Genomic DNA, 25,628 nt, shown 5'->3' with positions numbered 1-25,628 from the left:
TGCTCTGCTGTGGTAGAATGTAAACATATGTGTATATAGGTTTATACAATATTAATATCTCTACCTGAGGAGTAACTGCTTCAGTGTTTTTCTGGTCTGGTGGTTAAATACATATTTATACTTTTAAAGTCAATATTTGTACAACAGACAAGAACAGTGCCTATCAGCTAAATACATATTTAGGACTGTACCACATGTATTACAAACATGTACTAAAATCGAAAGCTTCTATTTATACAGAGCCTTTCATCTTGAAGGGGGCTAAAGAGCTTTACAAACATATGTACATAAAAGGATGTTAGCACTGATAGGCAGGCAAGGTATCATTTTGCTCGCTTTCCTTTACTTCCAGCAGTCTTGGGCAGAAGCTCAAGGCAATAGATGCAGATCCGCAACAGATGCAGATCCGCAACAGAGGCAAGGGCATGTAACACAACAGTCCGAGGTAACAGGCTCTGAAAGGAGGATGGCAACCAGAAAAAGCAACTGCTCTCCTCAGTACAGAAATACCATGGCCATTTCCAGTCCCATTTTTAAATTATTCTCTACCAAACTCAACTAATCATTTGACAAAATTGAGTTTTATATTGCAGGTGGTTTCTGAAAGCAAAACACTTTGTTGATGAACAGTAGGCTGAAAATACTTTCCCCCACTGCACTTGATTTGGGGATGGGGGCTGGTGGGAGGAGGGAGGCTATAATTGTCAGGAGAAAAGGCTCAATATATGCTATCTAAGAATAGCCTTGTCTCTGAGGATTGGGTCATTACTTCAGAAGACAGTTCTACTCCCACCCCCCATTTAATTAGGACATTGTAAGTTTTTCAGCCAATTTAGTTTATATAGTTGGGTCTATATTATACACACAATGAAGATTTTATATTGCCAATTCTGCAATCACTGTTAAGAGTATACAAAGAGTGACAGTCTGATTAGGAATGTGGCTCTCATTGATTTCACGTAAGCCCAAGCTGCCCTGTATATCAACTAAAGAATAACAACCAAGCTGAGTGTGGTGGCACATGCCTTTAATCCCAGCACTTGGGAAGCAGTGGTAGGAGGATTGTGAGTTCAAGGCCACTCTGAGACTACATAGTGAATTCCAGGTCAGCCTGGGCCAGAGTGAAACCCTACCTCGAAAAAACAAAACAAAAACAAACAAACAAACAAAATAACCAGGGAAAATCTCAACCCTGAATCCTCTCTCCTTTCTACCTCCTTTCCCTGTTTTTAACACTTGTGAAGTTTGGTAAAATGGCTCTCCAGGATCAAAGGCTGAGAAGGACCAAAGGGCAACCTGTAACCTGTAAGTGGGCAGGCTTCTTGGCACTGGCAGCACCAGAACACCAGGACTGTCTTCCCTAGATGCTGCCTCATGCAAGCCTCGACTAATCAAGTGGCCCTATATACTTAAAACACTGGCAAATGTGACTTCATTACAACAGCTACAAGTAACTTTTAAAATACTGAATTTCAGATACTTTTCATGACAGAATCTCCAATGATCAGGCTGCTTAGGTTTAGGGTTATCAATTTAAGGTAATGATCTTAAAATGAAAAAGGAAAGAGGATCAAAAGAGCTACATGGAATAAGCTCAGGATTAGCAGGAATAAATATTTGTTTTCAGTGCACAAGTCCTGGGGAAGAAAATATCTCTCTGGCCACATTCTGAACCTGGAATAAACATGTTCAAATGAGGGAGGAGGGAATGGGGAGGAGAAAGCAAGCAGAAGAGAACAGTCTTATTTAACTGTTTTTATGTGGGTAAAATGATTTGTGCCACCGTATTTCCATAAGAAGTGGGACCATTATTTTCCTGTAGAAACACATTTGGTTTGAAAAGTATCACTGGACAGGACGTGAAAATCAAACCAAATGAATTATTCACAACCTCCGATCAGAGGTGATCATTATTTCTGATGCTCCAAGCAGTGATTAGGATTCTGCCCTGAGATGTCATTTTCTCACTGAGTAACACTAGCAATAGAGGAACACATTATCTATCTATCCATATTTTTTTTCCTCCTGGGAGGACCCTGATTTAATGTTACTATAATAGATACTAAAAACATGATAATATTAACATTTATTCTGGTTGTACCTATAGATGGCATTAGGCTGACACAAAGTATCAACACTAATCATGACCCAAAATTAACACCAAAATTGACATCAACATTAATTGTCCTATCAGTGTGACCAGAATGTGCAAGCATACTCAGGCACTTTCCAAAACTGCTGCTATTATCACAAATAAAACAATGTTAAGCTCAACAGGGAAATTTGAAGGGAAAACTAAGGGGCAAAGCATGAAAGGTTTGCTTTTTTGTGTGTATATAAAAGCATCCATCAAATTTAAGCTGTGGGAAGCAGGAACTATCTTTGCCATGGCTGCCTTTCTTCTATCTCCACTTTGTGCTTGGCTGTACCAACATCATTCCATACAGACTGAGGCAGACTGGACTGGCTGCAGAGGTGATGCTTTACTTGACATTTTTTATGCCATTCGAAACTTGAAAACTTGAATGGCTTTTGGCAAAGCCTAAAAAAGCTATTGTTTTAATTCTGCTAATGGCAGCAAGATGATCACCTGCAAGGCCTTTGAGGCATACTACAAAGACTCCTAGAACGATATAGATGAAATGGATTAAGGCATTACCTGTAGCATCAAAATGAGACAACAAACTCAGAGAGGAGTTGGGGCTTGAGTTTCTTTTCAGAGAGACAGCAAAATGCCACCCTTTGCTTCTTTTTATGTTTACATGGAAACTTCAATCTATAGTTTTAATTATAAACTATCAATATAATTGCCACAGAAATTATTAACTCATGCTAGTCTCATGAAAGATATGAAATATCAGAAAATACTGTAAGATTTTAAAAGCTGCATGCTAAGCCAAAAGGCAATGAAATATTTGACTTCATTTATCCTATTTATGAAAACTATGCTAAGAAAAATGCCAATGCCTACCTTATCTGCCAGATAGAACATGTTCTTTTATCTAATGTATAATCACCTAACCCCCTTCCAAACATCTTAAAGCACTTAAGAATATTCTGTTGTCTTTGGGGTAGATTGATGGCTATAAGACATTCTTGAATCAGTGCACAGACCATGGTTCTATTTTTCTTTCTTTCTTTCTGTCTTTCTTTCTCCCCCCCCCCCCCCCAAGGTAGGGTCTCACTCTAGCTAACCTGGAGTGCACTATGTAATCTCAGGGTGGCCTCGAACTCACATTGATCCTTCTACCTCTGTTTCCCAAGTGCAGGGATTAAAGGATTATACCACCATACCCAACTTCTTCTTTTCTTAATATTTGATTTACTTATTTGAGAGGGAGACACAGAGGAAGATGAGAATGGGTGGGTGTGCCAAGTCCTCCAGCCACTGCAAACTCCAGATGCACACACCACCTTTTGCATCTGGCCATACATGGGTACTGGGGAATTGACATGAGTCCTTGAGCTTTACAGGGAAGCATCTTACTCCAGCCCTCAGCACGCCCCCCACCCGTTTTTTTGAATTTGGAGGTAGGGTCTCACTATAGTTCAGAATGACCTGGAATTCACTATGTATTTTCAGGTTGCCCTCGAACTCGTGGTGATCCTCCTACCTCTGCCTTCTGAGTGCTGGGATTAAAGGCGTGCGCTACCATGCCTGGACCACAACCACTTTTAATCCAAGTCCACAAGCATATGCACATACTCTCCAGGCAACTTTACGCCATGATGGGTTCCACTACAATCTGAGCCCAAGACAGCCCAAGTATACCAGTTACTTTTCCTGACAAAAGCAGTTTAAGGGAGAAAGTAAGGATTTATTTTGGCTCACAACTTAAAAAGGGATATAATTCATCATGATGGGAAGGCATGATGGCCGGAATGCAAGGTAACCAGTTATCTTCTTGCATCCTCAGTCAGGAAGCATCTCTCAGTACTCAGCTGGCTTTTTTTTTTTTTTTTTTTAAATTTAGTCCAGGACACTAGTACATGGGAAGGTGCCACATACATCCAGGATGGGTGTTTCCTCTTTAAATCTCTGCAAATATTTCACAGACATGCCCAGAGGTGTGTCTCCTAGGTGATTCCAAATCCAGTCAAGCTGACAATGAAGATTAACTAGGAGACTAAGCAATCCTTAGGGAGTATGGAAAATGTCAACTAAGTGAATTAAGATACAGGGTTATGGTGTATTTTTTCTGAAATAAGAGGTCCTTTGGGTTAGGAGTTCTGACTTATGACTATCATAATGTACCTACTAATTAATTTCTCCTAATCTATTAGGCTTATTTCAGCTTACTAAATTCCTTCCACTCCATTCAACTCCTAAATATTCTTGAATTCAAATTTCAAAGAATTATAGCAACATACAAGTGAGAAGCACAGTCACAATGGTAAGATTTTAGTGGCTGGTAGTTGAAAGAGTATTTATCAAATAATGTTTCTATTTTCCATATGTTTTAAAATATTTTGTATTTTAAAAAATTAAAGAGACACTATACTGGGTGGTACATGGAAACAATACACTGTGAACAATTAAGTGGTTAATTAAATATGAGTGTGTGTAGGCTGAACAGTCTCAAAACTGAATGTCCATTATTCTTACCATTTCATCCCTGAAAATGTGAAACAGAACTGAAATCAAGATATCAGCCATGATGGCAGCTATTTATTCGACAGAGAGGAGGGAATATAACCTCTTGCCACTGCAAATGAAAATCAAATGCACGCATCCCACTGTGTATCTGGTTTTACATGGGTACTGCAGAATGGAACCCAGGCAGTCAGGCTTTGCAAGCAAGAACATTTAACCATTGAGCCATCTCCCAAGCCCAGCAGCTAAATCATATTACTTTATTATTCTTTGAGCATTCTCTTTTTTTCAAGGTAGGGTTTCACTTTAGTCCAGGCTGACCTGGAATTCACTATGTAGTCTTGAACTCATGGTGATCCTCCCACCTCTGCCTCCTGTGTGCTGGGATTAAAGGTGTGCACCACCATGCCCAGCTGAGCATTCTCTTTCTAAGAAAAAGAAAAGAAAAAAGAAAAACAAAACGAAACAGCCACAATATAGTTTCAGCACACCTCTAATCAGCGCTAAAATGACAACTGTGTACTATAGGAATGTTGAGGAAAACCCACCATGACAACTGAAATAAGGGAAAACAAAGTGAATTTGCCTCACCAAACAGAGGGATTTACCTTGAGCATCTGGCTTACATGGGCTCTGGAGAATCGAACCTATGTTCTTGGGTTTCACAAGCAAGTACCTTAACCACTAAGCCAGCCCTCCAGCCCTTTAGCTAGCTCTCTAGCCCCTAAACAGTGGGATTCAAAAGACTATGTGACTGTTAAAACTGCTGAGAAGGAAGAATCCTGACACCTAGTGCCCATCTTAATAAATGAAGCCTTGGAACCCCTCCACAATCCTTCAACATGGTTGGCATATATGGAGGTAACTATCAAATTGTATTCAATTTGGAAAACACTTATTTTCCCCAGGAAAAAAAAAAAAATGACAACATGAAAGAATTCCAGACTGTGATCACCACTAATTTTTTCTGGGTGCACATACTGGATTTAATTATTATAACTAGTTTTAAACACAATGTCTTCTCACTGCAGTGTTTTACTGAGACCAGAGTGAAAGAAAGGACTGTTGAGAAGCTAATGTTCTGAAATGGTAAGAAAAACAGGGATGTGATTTCTACCAGCAATAAAATTACTATAAAAGTTGCCTCTATTATATCTCCCATCATTGCTCAATTCAGTTCACAGAACCTGATATAGTTCACAGAGCTGTTTAAAAAAAAAAAAAAAAAAAGAGGACTAGAGAGATTGCTTAGATGTTAAGGCACTTGTTTGTGAAGCTTAAGGACCCAGGTTCAATTCTCCAGGTCCCACATTAGCCAGATGCACATGCTGGTGCATGCATCTGTAGTTGGTTTGTAGTGGCCCTGGCATGCCCATTCTATCTCTCCCACCCTCTGTCCCTCTGTATCTAATAAATACATAAATGATAAAAAATTAAAATAATAAAAATATAAAATGAGCCAGGAATGGTGGCACAGAGGCACAGATAGGAGGATCACTGCGAGTTCAAGGCCACCCTGAGACTACACAGTGAATGCCAGGTCAACCTGGACCAGAGTAAAACCCTACCTGGGGGTGGAGGGGGAAGCTAGACTTGCCAGGTTTGATGGCACACACCTTTAATCCCAGCATTCAGGAGACAGAGGCAGGAGGATTGCTGCGAGTTGGAGGCCACCCTGAGACTACATAGTGAATTCCAGATCAGCCTGGGCTAGGGCAAGACCATACCTTAAAAAAAAACAACAAAAATAAAATAACAGACCAAAAAAAGGGAACTGGGGAAATGGCTTAGTGGTTATGGCATTTGCCTTTGAAATCTAAGGACCTAGGTTTGATTCCCCAGGACCCACATAAGCCAGATGCACATGTGTCTGGAGTTCGTATGCAGTGGCTAGAGGCCCTGGCATGCCCATTCTGTCTTTCTATCTGCCTCTTTCTCTCTCATAAATAAATAAAATATTGAAAAAGAAAGAAGCTAGACTTATTCAGGTGTGATGGCGCATGTTTTTAATCCCAGCATTCAGGTTGAGGAAGGAGAATCACTATTAGCTGAGAGTTTGAAACCAGCCTGGGCAAGAGTGAGACACTACCTCAAAAAAAAAAAAAAACACCTTTCTTTTGTCCTACCAAGCAAAGTTAAGCTATTCTCTGTCAAGTCCGTTACAGCCTTTGGCTTGATCTCAGCCTGAGCTTTTTAATAACTGGATTTAGTGTGAAAAGCGGTTGCACTGGATTGTGAACTGTTACTCAAAAAGTTCCCACCTGCAATTATGGCTTCTACCAGATGATCACAACAGGTTAGTAAACTGGCAGGAAAATGAAAACAATTCCTCCAAAAAAGAGAAGTAGTATAGCAGACTGGATGGATAGCTGCAGTTATTTTCTTTCTTTCTTCCCTTCTTCCTTCCTTCCTTTCTTCTTTCTTCTCCTCTCTTTCTCTCTATTTTCTGTATCTAGGCTCAGCAGCACACATTCATCTACCTGTATATTTACATACAGTGCTCATCACTGTAGCATCATAGTAGCTAGGAAGGAAATCAGTTTAGTCTCTTGCAATCACATTTTCCTCAATTTTCATCTTTATTTGAAACTATTAAGAATATCCTTGGCAACTCATCTTTAGAGCTATTTGTAAGTAATGTAGTTCACAGATTTAGCCCACATCATTTTTATTTCTACTCTAAATTCATACTAAATGCAATGTCATTCAAATCTGATAATGAAAAAAACATGTACTTCTATACCTTCCACCAGACACTGGGTGGCATTTCTTTAGTTACATCTTTCTTTGTGGAGAAGTGGCTCTAGGCAAACAAAAAGGAGAAAGTAGCTAACGTGGGGTAAGAAAAGCTGTCTTTCTTGGGCTTTTAACACAGGCAGAAATGTTCAAAATGCAGGTCACATCTTTCCTGAAATAGCCAATATCTTCCGCAAATGGCAAACAGGTTACCTAAAACTAGATGGAACTGAATTGTTCCAACTCCTGGTCCTATAGCCATTTCACCTACTTACTGTCCTATTAAAAAAAAAAAAGGTATGAAAGACTGGCCACCAACGCAGCCAATGGTCTGCTAAGTGCATGTTTCCTGCCTTTGACAATGAGTAGAAGCATCTCAATTCATGGAAAGACTGCAGGAATCTCTTGTCTTAGCCTTATCCCTTGTATCCACATGCTAAACCCAGGAATGCCAATTCTTCACAATAATACAATAACCACCTACAATGACAGCTTGGTGGGGCCATCACCTTTAGATAATACCACATTGTGATGATTTAATGGCTATGCAGCATCAGTGCATTTTTACATTGAGCCCTGACTCTCAGAACATTAATAGGCCAATTTTTTATTCTTTTTTAAAAATAAAACTATTTCTCAAGACTCTGTTCAAATGCCCATTCTCTTTGAGAATGGACAGATTTGCTCCAAATCTCATCAGCATGAGCTCTTTTCATTCCTCTCACATCATTCTTGGGGTAATATGTAGAGGCGCATGACAAACTTGTCTCTTTGGCCAAAGAAAATTAAACTGCAGTAGCTGAAAGTCAATGTGCCCTGATAAAACTGGGCTCAGCATGAGGAAATACATCCTATTGACACCTCGTCATCTCTTACACACAGTTGTCCCTCAGAGTTCTGACTGCTGAAACTCCATTCTTAGATTGGGTAGTCTCTCAGTGGACATGCTCCATTATATGTTCAAGCTATTGTCAGCAAAGTCTGATACTAATATGCCAGCCCCATTCCTGTCATGTACTGCCCTAAAATCTAGCTGAGGCCACTGACTTCACCAACCATCCTGGGCACTAGTCCCTAAGTGCTCACAAAAAAAAAACAAACATCAGCCTCATTCTTCCTAAGCTCAAAGACTCCCAAACAGCAAGCTAACAATCCTAGTCAATCATCTAAAAAAAAAACCGAAAAATAACACACAAAAAAATACATACACAATTAAGGAGAGAAAAGGGAAAGGAAGAAACTGGAAACAGATAAAAAGCAAAATCTTGGCAAGGCATGGTAGCACATGCCTTTAATCCCAGTACTTGAGAGGCAGAGGTAGGAGGATCACCAAGAGTTCGAAGCCACCCTGAGACTACATAGTGAATTCCTGGTCGGCATGGGCTAGAGTGAGACCCTACCTTGGAAAAACCAAAAACAAGCAAACAAAAAAAAGCAAAAATCTTTTTCTTTCTTTTCTTCTTAAAGGTTTTTAGTGGAAGGGACTCACTCTACCCAAACTGACCCGGAATTCACTATATAGCCTTAGGCTAGCCTAGAACTCACTGGGCTCCTCCTATCTCTGCTTCCCAAGTGCTGGGATTAAAGGTGTGCACCACCACACCTACTGCAAAAATCAATTTAACAAGTACTATAAACTTTCTGGTTTAGAAAATTAGTAAAAAAAAAAAAAAAAAATTACTGGACAAAGGAAAACATGTGATCCCTACTCTAGATTACCACTCATTGCTCTAGTTTTGCATACTGTTTAAGACATCCACTTTTCACAAGATTTGTTAGGTCTTAAAAGAGTTAAAAAAAAAAAACCTTTAAATATTTTTTATTCTCTCTCCCTCTGTGTGTGTGTGTGTGTGTGTGTGTGTGTGTGTGTGTGTGTGTGTGGTCTTTGGGTAGAGAGTTCCGTATAATAAGACTATTTGTATTCATACTGGCAGAGTAAACACTACATGTTCATGCCCAGGCAGCTCTGTGCTTGTAATTTCAGCAAGAACAGAGCTCTGTCCCTCTGGGATTTCACTATTCCCCCAGTCTCCATTCGCTCAAACACAGAATGAGAGCAGAGAAAGCAGGAGAAGAAAGATCATGGCAAGAGGTTTCACACAGCACTGCAGCTAGCTTTTACATGGCCCAAAATCTCATTTTGTGTTTTAATTACATTAGTTAAAACTGTTTTACTCACAGCCCCATGTTCACAAGGGTGCCTTCCATTCCTGAAGAGTTATTCAATGAATCAGAATTTAAGTCTAAGACAATGAAGCTTTTCATTTCTGCTGAGATCACTAAGCAGATGCTACACACAGTGGCACAAATCTGTGCTTCAACATTGTGTGTGGACGCACATATATTTACATTTGTCAAAATCTGCATCCTCCCTCTTATCCTCTTGCCTTTGCTATTCATCAAGAAACTACATTAGAAGAACTTCTACAAGTCTGATACTCTCCATCTGGTCCGATGCTTGTTTCTATCGTAATGCTAAATCATTTACTCTTGCCAGAACATACTGTGTTAATGAAACAGCCATATACCTTAGACACAGAATACTATTTTTTGGAAAAAAGATATTGAATCAGATGGAAAAAAAAATTTCTACTTCTTGCCTGGTGTGCTGGCACATGTCCTTAATCCCAGTACTTAAGGGCAGAGGTAGGAGGATGGCTGTGAGTTTGAGGCCAGTCTGGGACTACAAAGTGAGTTCCAGTTCAGCCTGGGCTAGAGTGAGACCCTACAACAAAACAAAACAAAACAAAACATCTCCATCTCATGTCCAGTGAGCTACCTAGTCTGTTTATAGTGAGACTGAGGTAAAGATTCTCTTCCAAGGTATGAGGTTATTTAGATAAAGTTGTAATAAAAACATTTCTGTTTTTAGATTTGTTACTATTTTTGTCACTATAATTGCACATTAGAAGCACCATTAAAATCAGAATTGTATCATTGCATAGAAGAGGGTAATGATACAGAAATGGGTATGAATTAATGTCATCATTGATATGTCACTGTATGACATTGTTTTGTTTTGAGACAGGGTGTCATGTAACCCAGGATGGCCTTTAACTCACTATGTAGCTAAGGCTAGCCTTGAACTCCTTGATCCACCTGCTTCAGCCTTTAGAATGCTGGGATTACAGGTATATACCACTATATGTCATTAGAAAATGTATCTTTGAATAAGTATCAAGAAATAGATGGAGAATGGAATTTCAAATGGGAAAGTGTGGGGGTGGGGAGAGAGGGAATTACCACGGGATATATTTTATAATCATGGAAAATGTTAATAAAAATTAAAAAAAAAAAAAGAAATAGTTATTCTAGCTGGGCGTGGTGGCACATGCCTTTAATGCCAGCACTCGGGAGGTAGAAATAGGAGGATCACTGTGATTTTGAGGCCACCCTGAGACTACATAGTGAATTCCAGGTCACCCTGAACTAGAGTAAGACCCTACCTCAAAAATCAAAAACAAAAAACCCCAGAAATATTCTGTTTTAAAAATATATAATTTTATTTATTTACATGAGAGGGGGAGGAAAGGAGGGAGGAAAGGAGGGAGGAAGGGAAAAAAGGAGGGAGGGAGGGGTATGCTATGGGTATGCTAGGGGCTCTAGCCATTGCAAACTCCAGATGCATGCACCAGCTTGTGCATTTGGGACCTGGAGAATCAAACCTGGATCCTTAGGCTTTGCAGGCAAGCAGCTTAACTGCTAACCCATCTCTCCAGCCCAAGAAAAAGTTATTCTTAACCTCTGCTCTCTAATTGCACTGGAGGCCTGCTCCATGGGAGGGAATATATCCCTGATACTGAAAACCTACAACGGGGGTAGTCGTGAGCCTGGTGACCGGCTAAATGTATGTACTATGCTCACCAAACTGCCCAGTAAGAACTTCTCTTAATGTTCATAACCATTTATTAATGCTACTCTCACTTTTTGTTAGAAAAGCTTCTCTTTTCAGATGGCAGTGAACTTAGGATGACTCAAAAGGCACCATGGTGCTTAGAGAAGTGACAAAGCACTGAAATATCTCTATCATACCTTCCAAGGCTCAGAATCCATTGCAGAAGAGGTGGCAGAAAGAATGTAAGAGCCAAAAGGAAGGATAGGACTCCTTACAATGTGCTCCTCCAGACACAAAATGGCCTGGAAATCCATGACCTCACAGTGCCTGACACTACCTACACAAAATCATCATAACAGGAGGAAAAGATGATCACATCAAAATAAAAGAGAGACTGATTGAGAGGGGGAAGGGATATGATGAAGAGGAGAGTTTCAGAGGGAGACGTGTGGGAGGGAAGGAATTACCATGGGTTATTGTCTACAATTAATAAAGTTGCCAATAAAAGCATAAATTAATTAAAAAAGGAAATACTTACTCTTTGACGTTTAAACCCCTGGTTCTGATTAAGCCCTTTTAAGATGAATATATTTATTATGTTCACAATAGTGCCAGATCACATGAAATGAGGATGGAAAAGCTACTAAAAAATGCATAACTAGTATGTAGGTATGAAAAAACATTAAGTTAAATAATTACGTTTTTATTACAGAAAAACTCAAAATTCTAAACATACATACATATATTCATAGGCAGTTTCTCATCTAGCTGCAATTATCAATTCAAGACAAATCTAGTTTCCTCTATGCTCCTACCCTCAAATCCTACACATTCATTGGGGATTTCAGCAATACATATAATCAGTAAATACATCCAGTAGAGAACGATCCTCTATTTAAAAAATCAAAATTGTAGTAACATATCACTCTTAAAACTTCTGCAATAATTCCTTGATTTGGTATGTTACTCTTCATTCACTATGTCACTATGGAAGTCTACTCAGAACACTACACTGCCTATGTCACTTGAATGGTAAGGAATACTTTTTTTTTTTTTTTTTTTGGTTTTTCGAGGTAGGGTCTCACGCTAGTCCAGGCTGACCTGGAATTCACTATGTCGTCTCAGGGTGGTCTTGAACTGACAGTGATCCTCCTACCTCTACCTCCCGAGTGCTGGGATTAAAGGTGTGCACCACCATGCCCAGCAGGAATACTATTTAATAACCACTCTCATGAAGGCTGGTACTAGTATGCACAGAAATAGGAAAGGAAAAAACAGGGTTAAGATGGTGGTGTAGGTACCACGCCAAAGCAGCCTAGGGGAGAAAAAGCCAACCCCCCCACCCAAAAAAAAACCAGCAACATACACACTTTTACTAAAAAGTGAGGCGTATAGGAAATTGAAATGGCAGTGGAGAAGTAGGAGAGAGGCAGAGTATCCAGAGCCCACATAGGCCAGCAGAAGCGGCTCTGTCAGGTCCATAGCCAGGGGTGCGCCAGCCAGCCCATAGGCTTGCCTTGAGCCCCAGGAAAAGCCAGGTGAGGGGAGTTTCCACTCACATAAGAACACATGCACCAGTGAGAGAACTGGAGCAGCACTGGCAGCCACCCCTCCCCCACTTGCCAATGCCCAGCTCCGGCAAACAGAGTAGTGGTCCAGGGACCAGGCCACGCCAACTTGAACCTACAGCAGGATTCAAGCAGGAGCAGCATAACTGAGACCAAAATCATCCCCAAAGGTAACTGGGATTACACCAAGTCAGTACCCACCTAGTACACCTGGTATATAGGCCTGAATCAAAAGTGCTAATTGCACCTTTCTTATCAGGATAAATTATATGTCAAATATGATGGATGGTCAGATTTGCCATTCTTAAATAAGCTATATTTTGGGCTTGTTATTTGTTGCTTCTTGATTTATAGTGGCTTTGTTTCCTCTTCTGTTATACATTAATTTAGGGAAGGGTCTCACCTGGTCCCAAGCTGACTTGGAACCCCTCAACAGACCAGAAATCTTAACCTCCTTGTTAGGATAAAGGGAGTGGGTGGGGCACCACACAGCCTAAGACAGACAGAAGATCTGGTTGTCATAATACCTACTGTTGGATAAATACCCTGTACTGTTTTTCATTGAAAGTGTACATTGTTTAGTTAAATTTTAGAAACTATCTGTATTTGGTTCCACTCAGCCTACTTGAACACTCTCATAGCTAGCAAACCCAACACCTAGGGTCACTTTTGTAGAAACTATGAGTCTTAAGAGCCACACCTAGCACCTTAAGTTCCTACCCTGAAGATATATAACATCAGATGGATCGATACATCTAATAATACCCAGCTAATTAGAAAATCCAATCATTAAAGAATCCAGGATGGCAAAATATATACATTATAACACAAGAACCACCCAAAATCAAGACAATATAAACCCACCAAAAAGTATTAATGGATCAGAAATGACCTCCAATGAGAACGAGCTAGAGGAAATGCCTGAGAAAGATTTCAAAAGAATGATTATAAATATGTTCAAAGAAGTCAAAGAGGAAATCAAAGGAATCAAAGAAGACACAGGACGCCTATTTAATGAAATAAAGAGGTCAATACTAGACATAAATAAGGAAATAGAAATAATAAAGAAAAACCAGTTAGAATTACTAGCAATAAAGAACACAGTTAATGAAATAAAAAACTTGTAGAAAATCTTACCAATAAAATGGATGAAGGAGACAACAGAAATAGGAAAGGAAGAGGTTTCAGCTACTTGCCTCATTTCCTCCTGGAAGCCTGTTCATGTGGACTAGCTGGCCTTGATCATCTAATACCAGTTCAGTATACGTCAGGATATCAGAAGGCAGCGGGGGTGAAGGAAGGAATGCTTGAGTGGACATTGACTCCCAGAGTTTGATTAGGGACTAGTGGAAGACAGAAGTTTGAGGAATCAGTGACAATTAACATTTCATATGGACAAAATTAATTATTAAGTCAAACTGTTCTCCAGAGAGTATAAGCATTAAGACTAAATGTCCTGGCTCCCATTCTCAGCAAATACAGAATTGTAATTGTTTTATACATAGAGTTTTTTTTATGACAAAAGTCAAGTACTAGTGTGTGACTTAACTAGCTCTGGAGCTGGAACTGCACACAAGACATAGTTCTATGCCAGTAAAAGTGGGGTAAAATCCAAACAATGGGGTTGGAGACAGAAGTTAAGCACTTTCCTGTGAAGCCTAAGGACCCTGATTTGAGGCTCAATTCTCCAGTACCCATGCATTTGGAGTTTGCTTGCAGTGGCTGGAGGCCCTGGTGTGCCCATTCATTCTCTCTCTGCCTCTTTCTCTCTGTCTTTCTGTCTCTCTCAAATAAGTAAGTAAAAATAAACAAAATTTTTTTAAAAACTCCTTTTAAAAGTGGGGGAGCACCTAGAGGAGCCTAGCAATGTAAGAATGGCCACATAAGTGACAAGTGGCGTGGTGGTGCACACCTTTAATCTCAGCATTCGGGAGGCAGAGGTAGGAGGATCGCCGTGAGTTCAAGGACACCCTGAGATGACATAGTGAAGCGAGACCTTACCTTGAAAACATTACCCTCCCCACCCCCAAAAAGTAGCTATGTTTCAAAAGAGAGAATTTGTAAATAACAAACTGCTTCATAAAAGTAACTTCTTGATTTTATACATGATATAGGGATTATAGGCTACTTACATATTACATTTTTAAAATTCAAGTGTAGCAATACTGGTAATATTGACTAGGAGACTTGGAAAAATCCCTTATCTATAGATTTTTCTAAAAAGACAAATTCAGGGCTAGACAGATAGCTCAGTGGTTAAGGCACATGCCTGTGAAGCCTAAGAACCCATGTTCAACTCTCCAGGTCCCATGTAAGCCAGACACATAAGATGCCACAAGGTTGCACATGCATAAATGTGGCAAAAGTGTCTGGAGTTTGACTGCAGTGGCTAGAGGCACTGGCACACCAGCTCTCACCCTCTTATAAAAAAAAAAAAAAAAGACAAATTCAGCACTCTTGATAACCTTATTCTTTATCTGTTGAATTTTCTGCTGGTTATAACATTTTTTTTTTCTGACTTCTTTTGATGGATGAAAATTGCACCAAAGAGGACTTGCTATACAGATGAAAGAATTTGTTTTCACATAGAGAATGAGATTCATAATGTATTATCTCATGCTAGTTTTTATTCAGCTAGAGAGAATTGGCATACAAGGGCCTAAGCCACTACAATCAAACTCCAGGCACTTCTGCCACCGAGTACACATGTGCAACCTTGCACCTGTCTCATATTTGTGCATCTGGCTTACATGGGATCTGGGGAGTCTAACATGGGTCCTTAGGCTTTACAGGCAAGTGCCTTAACCACTTAGCCATATCTCCAGCCCCCATCTCTCTCTTTTTGATATTTAGAGATAGGGTCTTGCTGTAGCCCAGGCTGACCTGGACTTCACTATGTAGTCTCAGGCTGACCTCAAACTCCTGGTGATCCTCCTACCTCTATCTCCCAAGGGGGGGGGGGGATTAAAGGTATATATGCTACCACACCCAGCTCCCCATCTCTTTTTAAATATTTATTTATTTCAGAGTGTGGGGGGAGAATGTGTACACCAGGACCTCCTGCCATTGTGCTCCAGACACATGTACCACAATGTGAATCTGGCTTTTACAGGTACTGGGTAATCAAACCAGGGCATCAGACTTTCAAGCAATTACCTTTAACCACTGAGCATCTCTCCAACTACCATCTCTCTTTTTCAATATCCCAAATGTGAATAAAGATTTAGTAAATATATACATAATTCTTTACACAAGTCATGGTAAACTACTATTGTAGGCATGTAGTCTTAGTTTGCTTTCTCCTACTCAAGAGAGACATCTGTTCTCACCATTCCTCCCATTAATTTATAAAGAATCATTCAAAATCTGAGTTTACAGTTACTAAATAAAAAATGGAATACAAATGAGAATAGCCAAGGTATTTCCTGTCCTTTTCTCGTCAAAACTGTAATGGTTAGGAATTCAGCAAAACCTTGTTTCTTTGAAGCACATCAGAACTCCCACCCATCAGCCACCTTTACCTGCCGAAACATCTCTGGGATATCATATATATATGTTGTTCCTAAGGACTGAGCCTGAAACCTCTTTGACTGAAGCAGGTCTTTGGTCACATATGGAGTATTGATTAACATTCCATGCAGTGGTCCCTGTTTGTCTCCATATGCCTGAAACATAATCTGTGGGAAGAAAGAGAATGACAAAAGAAGTTAAGAGACACAGGGGGAAAGCCCAAAGAACTACTAACGATTGTTTTCTACAAATGTTACCTTCTCCGAAACATTTATTTTTTTAAATTTTTAAAAATATTTTCCTCTTTTAAAATATATTTTATTTATTTTTAATTTTTTGGTATTTTATTTTTTATTTATATTTGAGAGAGAGAGACACAGAGAGAAGGAGAGAATGAGTGGGCCAGGGCTTTCAGCTGCTGCAAACTTCAGAAGCATGTGCCACCTTGTGCATTTGGCTTACGTGAGTGCTGGGCAATTGAACCTGGGTCCTTTTAGCTTTGCAGGTTGTGCCTTAACGGCTAAGCCATCCCTCTAGCCCTATTTATTTATTTATGTGTATGTGAGAGAGGGGGGATAGAGTGGGGTCCTAGAGAATCAAACTGGGGTCCTTTGGTTTTGTAGGCAAATGCCTTAACCACTAAGCCATCTTCTCCAGCCCTTAAAAAAATATTTTTTAAATTTACTTGAGAGATAGTGACATATAGAATGAAGCAGATATATGTAGAGAACAAATGGGTGCACCAGAGCCTCCAGCCACTGCAAATGAACTCCAAAAACATTAGCTACCTTGGTTTTATGTGGGTACTGGGGAATTGAACTCTGGTCCTAGGCTTTGCAGGCAAGCACCTTAACAACTGAGAGTCATCTCTCCAGCCTGAGAAACTTTTTTTTTTTTTTTTTTTGGTTTTTTGAGGTAGGGTCTCACTCTGGCCCAGGCTGACCTAGAATTCACTATGTAGTCTCAGGGTGGCCTCGAACTCACAGAATCCTCCTAACTGCCTCCCAAGTGCCGGGATTAAAGGCATGTACCACCATGCCTGGCTTCTGAGAAACATTTATTTTCTTATTAATAACTTCCATAATTGTAAACAATATCCCATGGTAATGCCCTCTGTCCCCCCACTTTCCCCTTGAAACTCCACTCTCCATCATACCCCTAAGAAACATTTTTAATAGCTGAGACATACCTCATAACATCAGGTAGCTGGTGTTCTCAATTCTCTCTACAGGTTAAGTAAGTCTACAAAAGTATTATGTAGCCAGCCCTATACACTAGGCTCATTGCAGTTTGCTATTAGTTGAAATCAACAAGAAAGTACATTGTTGATTTCTGATTTCACATGTCTGAGACAGATTAATGATGCTTGCCTTCTAAAGTGACCTTAATCCTATATACTCAAAACTAAAGTATGTCAATTAGCATGTCTAAATAGTCCCTAGTGTGCACACTGAAAAAAGAGTTATGCAGCAAAGATAATCCTTACTCAGAAGCCAGATCAACTGATTCATTAGGCCTTAGTCCACTTGGTTAAAAAATGCTTCATAGCCAGGCACGGTGGCTCACGTTTTTAATCCCAGCACTCAGGAGGCAGAGGTAGGAGGATTGCGTGAGTTCAAGGCCACCTGAGATGGCATAGTGAATTCCAGGTCAGCCTGGGCTACAGCGAGACCCTACCTCGAAAAACCAAATGATGCTTCATAGATATTAGCTATACAAAAGCTTCAAAGATTTTTGCCAGAAGTGGATTTAATCCATCTAGACAGCTATTTCCTATGAGACCCTGACAGAGCCTATACTGAAATAACTTTTTTTTATTAAACTATATGCATTTCTAGTATACTTTCTACATTATAATTCCTTCAATGCCTAGATTGTAACATAATGAAACTACTATACCATTTTTAATCATTTTGAACTCAAGTATTTCTAGAAGAGTACTGCATATTCCATATATTCAGCTAGTTTTATTTGCTCATGAATATTTATAAGAGATGCCATTATTTCAATTCAATTAATATTTATTGAGTGTTCAGAGGTTGTATAACACTAAACTAGGCACTTGATGTATGAGTACATAAAATATAGATTCCTAACCGTGAATATAAATGGAGATTGAGATGAAAGGGTATGTGTACACCTATGTTTGGGCCTGAAATATAAGCAAAAGTCTAACATTAATGAAAAGATCTGTGGACCTGATATATAGGCATAAGAATGAAATTAAAGATGTTTCTAAACCCTCAGCATAGTTCACCCAAGTGAATCCTCAGCATCGGAGCTCACAGGAATAGAGTGCTCTTATGATTTGTCAATCAGGTCTGATTGTGGGCATAATTTACCACAGGCTGTGAGAGGCCCACAGCCTGGAGCTCCCAGTTCAAGGACTAGAGCTTCCAAAAGGAAAAGTCACAATGTGGAAGGTAGAATTAGTAATGTCTTATGAATCTAAGAACAGAAAGAGTAATGTTTTCAGAGATTTAAAGTGTTTTAGGGGTGAGACCCTGCCTCAAAAACAAAACAAAAAATAAAGTGTTTTAACACAGGCATAGTATCAGAAAATTAAATCAAAGCAAGAAAAAGGACAGTCTTGCAAGTATTTATTTTAGAGGGCGTGTGGGGGGTAAGGATTTTCCAAGGTAGGGTCTCACTCTAGCTCAGACTGACCTGGAATTCACTATGTAGTCTCAGGGTGGCCTCAAACTCATGGCAATCCTCCTAACTCTGCCTCCGGAGTGCTGGGATTAAAGGCATGCGTCACCATTCCCGGCTAACTATAATTCTTAATTGCTAAGGAAAATAAAACCTGTGGCTACAGGGTTTGAAACTAAGTTTTGCCAAGCTCTAGGAGGAAGTGAGGTTGGTTGTATTCAAGCAATATTAACTATACACTAAGGAGGGGGCTGGGGAAAGCTGTTGGGATACATATATTGCTGCTGGAAAACTATATCCCCACGTAGTAGTTTGTCAATTTCTTATGAGTTAAACATATACTTCCTACGAACAGCAATTGTACACACAGTATAATTACACTCATTACCCAAAAGAAACACGGTACCATGTATTGATAAATAATAAAAAATCAAAAGCAGGACGCCTTTAATCCCAGTACTGGGGAGGCAGAGATAGGAGGACTGCTGAGAGTTCTAGGCTACCCTGAGAGTACATAGTGAATTCTAGGTCAGCCTTGACCAGAGTGAGACCCTACCTCGAAAAACGACAACAAAATCTTTATGGAGGTAAAGATTTGCATTACAGCTCCCCCCGACCCCAACAGCTCAAACTGAGAAATAAAGACTAAATGTTAATCAACAGGTGAATGGATATAAATATTCTGGTAAATCTATGCAATGTAACACTATTCTGCGATGAAAGGAGCATGCCTAGCATCCATGCAACACAGAGGAACCCAAAAACCATCAACAAAATAATACAAACACAAATGAGGACATATTGTCTAAATATACCTGAATTTCTAGAGTAGGCAGAGCTAATTTATAGTAACAGAAAACATATCAGTGATTGCATAAACCTGGGATGGTGCTCTACCTTTTGCTGAAAAGAATAAGAAACTGTGGGACAATGAGAAGTTGTCTATTATGCTTGTAATATAATCATACAAGTATATATACTTGTCAGAATTAAATCATATATGCAAAACGAATCCATTTTGTTATATGTAAACTATACTCAGAAAAGGTGATTTAAAAATACTCCTTTTCCTTTATCTTTCACACTGGATGGAAATCAATTCATTTATGCAACGGATTACCAAAATCTCTTCACACTAGGACTGCCGACATCATTGTTCATTACTGCCTACACACAAAGACTATACAAGGAAGATGAAGTAAAATGAAACTCAAGCCAGTCAACCTTACTCCTTATTGGCAGAATGAATAAATGATGTATGAGAGCACAAGGTGTGTAGTAATGGATACTAATGGATGACTCTGAATGACCAGCTATCTATGTTAGTTTCATTTTCTACTATAATGAACACAGTAATTAAAATTTGGTGTAAGGGGGGGGGAGAGATGGCTTAGTGGCTTAGCAGTTAAAGTGTTTGCCTGCAAAGCCAAAGAACCCAGGTTCGATTCCCCAGGACCTACGTTAGCCAGATGCACAAGGAGGTGCATGCATCTGGAGTTTGCAGCAGCTAGAGGCCCTGGCACGCCCATTCTCTCACTGTCTCTCTCTCCTTTCTCTGTCAAATAAATAATAAATGTTTTTTTTTTTTTTAAATTGGTAAAGGGTATGTTTTACAAAATCATGAGCCTATGTACACATTTTTCTTTCTTTCTTTTTTTTTTACGAGGTAGGGTCTCACTCTGGCCCAGGCTGACCTGGAATTAACTATATAGTCACAGGGTGGCTTTGAACTCATGGCAAGCCTCCTGAGTGCTGGGATTAAAGGCGTGCACTACCACGACAGACCAATGTAAACATTTTATTTATCATATACCATTCGTCAGAAGTGAGAAAAGAGACTTCTCTTACAAAATAATCAGTGACTATATGGTCGGCCCCCTTAGAGCCTTGAATTTATGGTACTTCACATTGGCACAACCACCACAAAGAAATAAATTATTCATCTGTCTTCTCCCATTGTGAGTTACATTTTTTGAGAATAGCTTGATTTTTACCTTTGTATTCATAATGACAATCACACTCTACGTGGTCAACAAATATAATTGAAGAAATCATACATATGGCTTTTTATTATCTTAAACTAATGTGACAGATTGCTAAAGAGGAGGAAGAAAGTTCTGTCATAAAAACCAAGAACCTTGGAGCACAGAAGCTACAGGCTGCTCACTCCATCAGCTTCACCTCTATCTTGTGCTCACAAACTGGCTTCCATGCCACAGAGGCTCTTTGCCTTCAACTGAAGAGCCAGGAGAACACTGTTCCTTCAAGGCTTCTTTTTATTTTCTAAATTTCTTCGATTTTTATTATTTGCATTATTTGAGTATGATATGTGTATGTGGGAGGATGCACTATACCATGATGTGGGTGTGGACATTACTGAACAACCAGGAAGCGTCTCTCCTCTTCTTCCACCTTCCACATACTGATACTTGTGTATGGGTGGCCAGGTTCTCTTGTTACTGCAGATGAATGCCAGGCACTAGTATCCCATTTGGCATTGGGCTGGAGAATTGAACCCAGGCATGCAGGCTTTGCCAATGAGCACCTTTAACTCTTAAGCCATCTCCCAAGCACTACATCAGGGCTTCTTAAATATGCAGGACTACAAAAGGAGAACTTCATTGGGTTGAGAACAGCTGACTTATTCATTAAGATGCATATTACTTAATTGGGGCCAAGAACAGAAACAAATTCTTACTGAAGGCATTTATGCTCTGTGTCACCAATGACTAACATCAGGGAAATCTAAGAGCTTGCTAATAAAAATAAAGGGGGAGGGCTGGAGAGATGGCTTAGCAGTTAAGCGCTTGCCTGTGAAGCCTAAGGACCCCGGTTCGAGGCTCAATTCCCCAGGACCCACGTTAGCCAGATGCACAAGGGGATGCACACGTTTGGAGTTTGTTTGTAGTGGCTGGAGGCCCTGGCACGCCCATTCTCTCTGTCAGCTAACAGAAAATCTAAGTGTAAAATGAATGATCCAAACTAGGATATTAAAATTTTATTTCAAAGCCAGGCATGGTGGTACGTGCCTTTAATCCCAGCACTCAGGAGAGAAATATAGGAGGATTGCCATGAGTTTGAGGCCACCATGAGACTACATAGTGAATTCTAGGTCATCCTTGGATACAGTGAGACCCTACCTCAAAAAACAGCAACAAGAACAAAAATATAATTTATCTTCAAAAAACAAGCAACCAAAGGACCCTGGTTTTATTCCCCAGGACCGATGTAAGACAGATGAACAAGATGGTGCATGCGTCTAGAGTTCATTTGCAGTGCTAAAAGCCCTGGAATGTCCATTCTCCCTCTCTCTCTGACTTTCTCTCAAATAAATAAAATAAAATTACATGGTTTTTATTTTTAAAAAAGTTAAAAAGCTGCTTGTCATTAGAAGACACTACCCAGTTGTATGATACATCTTGATTTCAGAGGTATTAAAACATGAGAAAGGACTACGTAGCGGGAAGCGAAGTTGTCCCGGCGGCGGCTGGGCTCAGCTGGTGGGCGGAGGTGGCGGGGTACCCGGGACCCAGGTGGAGGCCGCCGCGGGGTTCAGGAAGATGTTACCAAGTACTTCAGTGAATTCCTCCATGCATGGGAATGGAGTCTTGAATTCCAGGGATGCAGCAAGACACACTGCTGGAGCAAAACGCTACAAGTACCTCAGAAGGCTTTTTCGTTTTCGGCAGATGGACTTTGAGTTTGCTGCGTGGCAGATGCTCTACCTGTTCACTTCCCCACAGAGGGTTTATAGGAACTTTCATTATCGGAAGCAGACAAAGGACCAGTGGGCCAGGGATGACCCTGCATTTTTGGTCCTATTAAGTATCTGGCTCTGTGTGTCCACCGTAGGATTTGGCTTTGTGTTGGACATGGGATTTTTTGAGACAATAAAGCTTCTCCTGTGGGTCGTATTCATAGATTGTGTAGGTGTTGGCCTTCTGATATCAACTTTAATGTGGTTCATCTCTAACAAGTACTTAGTGAAACGCCAAAGCAGAGACTCTGATGTGGAATGGGGCTATGCCTTCGATGTGCATCTCAATGCATTTTACCCACTGCTGGTCATTTTGCATTTTATCCAGCTTTTTTTCATCAACCATGTTATCCTAACAGACACATTTATTGGATATTTAGTTGGAAACACTTTGTGGTTGATTGCAGTTGGCTATTATATCTACGTAACCTTCTTAGGATACAGTGCATTGCCATTTTTGAAAAATACAGTAATTCTCCTCTACCCATTTGCACCTCTAATTCTGCTGTATGGGCTATCGCTGGCACTGGGCTGGAACTTCACCCACACTCTGTGTTCCTTCTACAAGTACAGAGTGAAATGAAAACTCACAATAGTCTGTCCACAGTGTTACTGATTTCATGTAAAGATTGTAAATAAACTTATCTTTGTAGATATCTTAAAGATGTAAAGTTTATAAACTTGAGGTGATAGCACTATAGTTCATTCCTTAAGACTAATTAAATGTACATTTCTATAATAAATATTTTTAAGCTAAAAAAAAAAAAAAAAAAAACATAAGAAAAATTAAACCTATTTTTGGGCTACAAGGTCACTTGAGAAAAATGCAAGAGCTTAGCTAAAAAACCTCCTCTGTGTAGACCAGCTGACAGAAAGCTAGAAAAAGCTACACTGCATGCAACTACATCAGAGAGAAAGAAGTCATCAGTGGAAATAAATAACAGTGGACACCACAAGCCTTAAGTTTGGCCAGCTAGGCCAAATGAACCAATGGGTGCAATAGTGGCATACCCGTTAAGGGGGAAACTAGCTGTTGTCTAATTGGACTGGAGGTCCAGTCCATGGAAGGGAATTCATCCATTACACTGAAAACCTTTGATGGGGGAAGTCATGAGCCCTAGGGGTATAACACCTGCTAATGGCTGACTCAATGCATTTATTATGCTCACCAAACTGTCCAGTAAGCACCTTTCTTAACGTTCATACTTATATATTAATGCTACTCTTACTTTTGGCTAGAGAAGATGGTGGTGATCTCTGAGATGACTCAAAAGGCATCATAGTGGTGAGAAGAAGTGACAGAGGAGTGTTCAGCAGTGAAACGTCTCTATCATACCTTCTAAAGGCTTCTTGGGGCTGAGGAGACGGCTAAGTGATTAGCACTTGCCTGAAAAGCCTAATAAATAAATAAAAATAAAAATCTTGGAGAAGCAGGCTTGCTTACTGTACCTGTGCTGTCCTGGAGTCAGTCACTTCCTTGTATAGGCTGATGTCCAAGTAATAGCCAGACTCATTTGTCAGGAACAGGCGGATGGGAATTGCTTTCCCAGTTGTTGTCAAGCGAATGTTGATTTTCAGTTCTGCCTGTAGGACGCGCAGTTTCCACAGCCGACTTCCATAGCGCATGACCATGCTCCGCACGGACTCCTCGATCTGACACAGACACAGTACCAAGGGCAACACTTAAATACTTTGTCACAGAAACTTGCAGGTCTGCCTATCTTTGGGAAATAGCAATAGAAAAGGTGATTTGTGGAGATGCACACCACACTTATTCCTTACAAGGAGTCAGATGGCTTCTCCCCAAACTAGTCTTACTTGGAACAGGCAGAGGCAAAGCAATTTCATGCTAGTTTGGTATTTGACTGGTTTCCTCTGACTCACAATACCAAAATCTGTACAACTCCTTCCCCTTTCCCCATTATATGCATATTCTATATCAAAGATCTACAATATCTAAAATTACAAGACATGGGATTTAAGAGAAAGCCCCAAATAAGAATAAAATCCCTAGTTAAGTAGCTATTAAGTAGCATTTATATGCATAGTAGCTATGTTTCATTGCACTTACAGGACCTTACATCAACATAGCAATTACTACCATGGGCTTTTTTTTTTAAACAAAATTTTATTAAACTTGATAATATATATTTCCTAGTAAATTGCACAATTAAAGAAAGGCAATTTGTAGGTTGTACCAGAAATATTCTCTGTATATATTAGAGTTCTGAAGCTTGGTCACTGCCAAGTCCAGCTGGGATTTAAGGAGATGGGCAGTTGTTCCTCAGCTTCTCTAAATTTATGCCAAGACAGCTCAATGCTCTTAGTTTTCAGAGTCAGAAGAGTTATCTTAATTGAATATCCTTTAAGGTGATTTTTGGCTGACATGCTAAAGCATAACTGTTTCCAAAATGGCTCAGGCACACAGGACATTCTTTCTAAATCTTTCCAAAGTGCTTTTATAACTTCTTGAAAAGACTCTCAAAATTGAGGGCTGGGAGAGATGGCTCAGTGGCTAAAAGGGTTCATTTGCATAGCCTGTTGGCCTGGGTTCAATTCCCCAGTATACATGTAAACCCAGATACATAAAGGGAAGCATGCGTCTTGAAGTTTGATTGTAGCAGCAAAAGACCATGGCACCTCCATATTCATAACCTCCCTCCTTATCCCCCTCCCTCCAGTAAATAAGTAAATGAATTAAAAAAAAAAATCTCAAAATATGTCTGTCATGGTGGTTCCATGCCTTTAATCCTAGTACTCAGGGGGCAGAAGAAGGAGGACTGCCATGAGTCCAAGCCCAGCCTAAAACTACATAGTGAATTCCAGGTCAGCCTGGGCTACAGTAAGAACTTACCTAAACAGAGAGAGAGAGAGAGAGAGAGAGGGGTGGGAAGGGAGAGAGAGAAGGAGAGGGAGAGAGAGAAAGAGAGATGGAGTAGCAGGTAAAAGCACTTGCATGCAAAGCCTACTAACCAG

The 25,628-nt window shown here is 40.0% G+C and overlaps 2 protein-coding genes across 5 annotated transcripts in view; one reads left to right on the top strand and one right to left on the bottom strand.

Moving 5' to 3' along the window:
• Positions 1 to 25,628, bottom strand: part of Acaca (acetyl-CoA carboxylase alpha) — a 334,197-nt gene that overhangs the window by 92,479 nt on the left and 216,090 nt on the right. For all 4 annotated transcript variants that reach the window (XM_045158041.1, XM_045158040.1, XM_004664543.3 and 1 more), the window contains 3 exons: positions 24,102 to 24,305; positions 16,255 to 16,410; positions 13,930 to 14,076 (listed from right to left, as the gene is read on the bottom strand). In XM_045158041.1, coding sequence (XP_045013976.1) covers positions 13,930 to 14,076; positions 16,255 to 16,410; positions 24,102 to 24,305 — 507 coding nt within the window. The remainder of the gene's footprint in view (positions 1 to 13,929; positions 14,077 to 16,254; positions 16,411 to 24,101; positions 24,306 to 25,628) is intronic.
• Positions 22,361 to 23,370, top strand: LOC123463341 (protein unc-50 homolog). Its single transcript, XM_045158043.1, has one exon. It carries the CDS (start codon positions 22,456 to 22,458, stop codon positions 23,233 to 23,235), a length of 780 nt encoding a protein of 259 aa, XP_045013978.1. The 5' UTR covers positions 22,361 to 22,455; the 3' UTR covers positions 23,236 to 23,370.

Source organism: Jaculus jaculus, chromosome 9 (genome assembly GCF_020740685.1).
Source record: "Jaculus jaculus isolate mJacJac1 chromosome 9, mJacJac1.mat.Y.cur, whole genome shotgun sequence".
NCBI classification, from domain to species: Eukaryota; Metazoa; Chordata; class Mammalia; order Rodentia; family Dipodidae; genus Jaculus; species Jaculus jaculus.
This window is presented reverse-complemented; position numbering and strand designations above follow the sequence as displayed.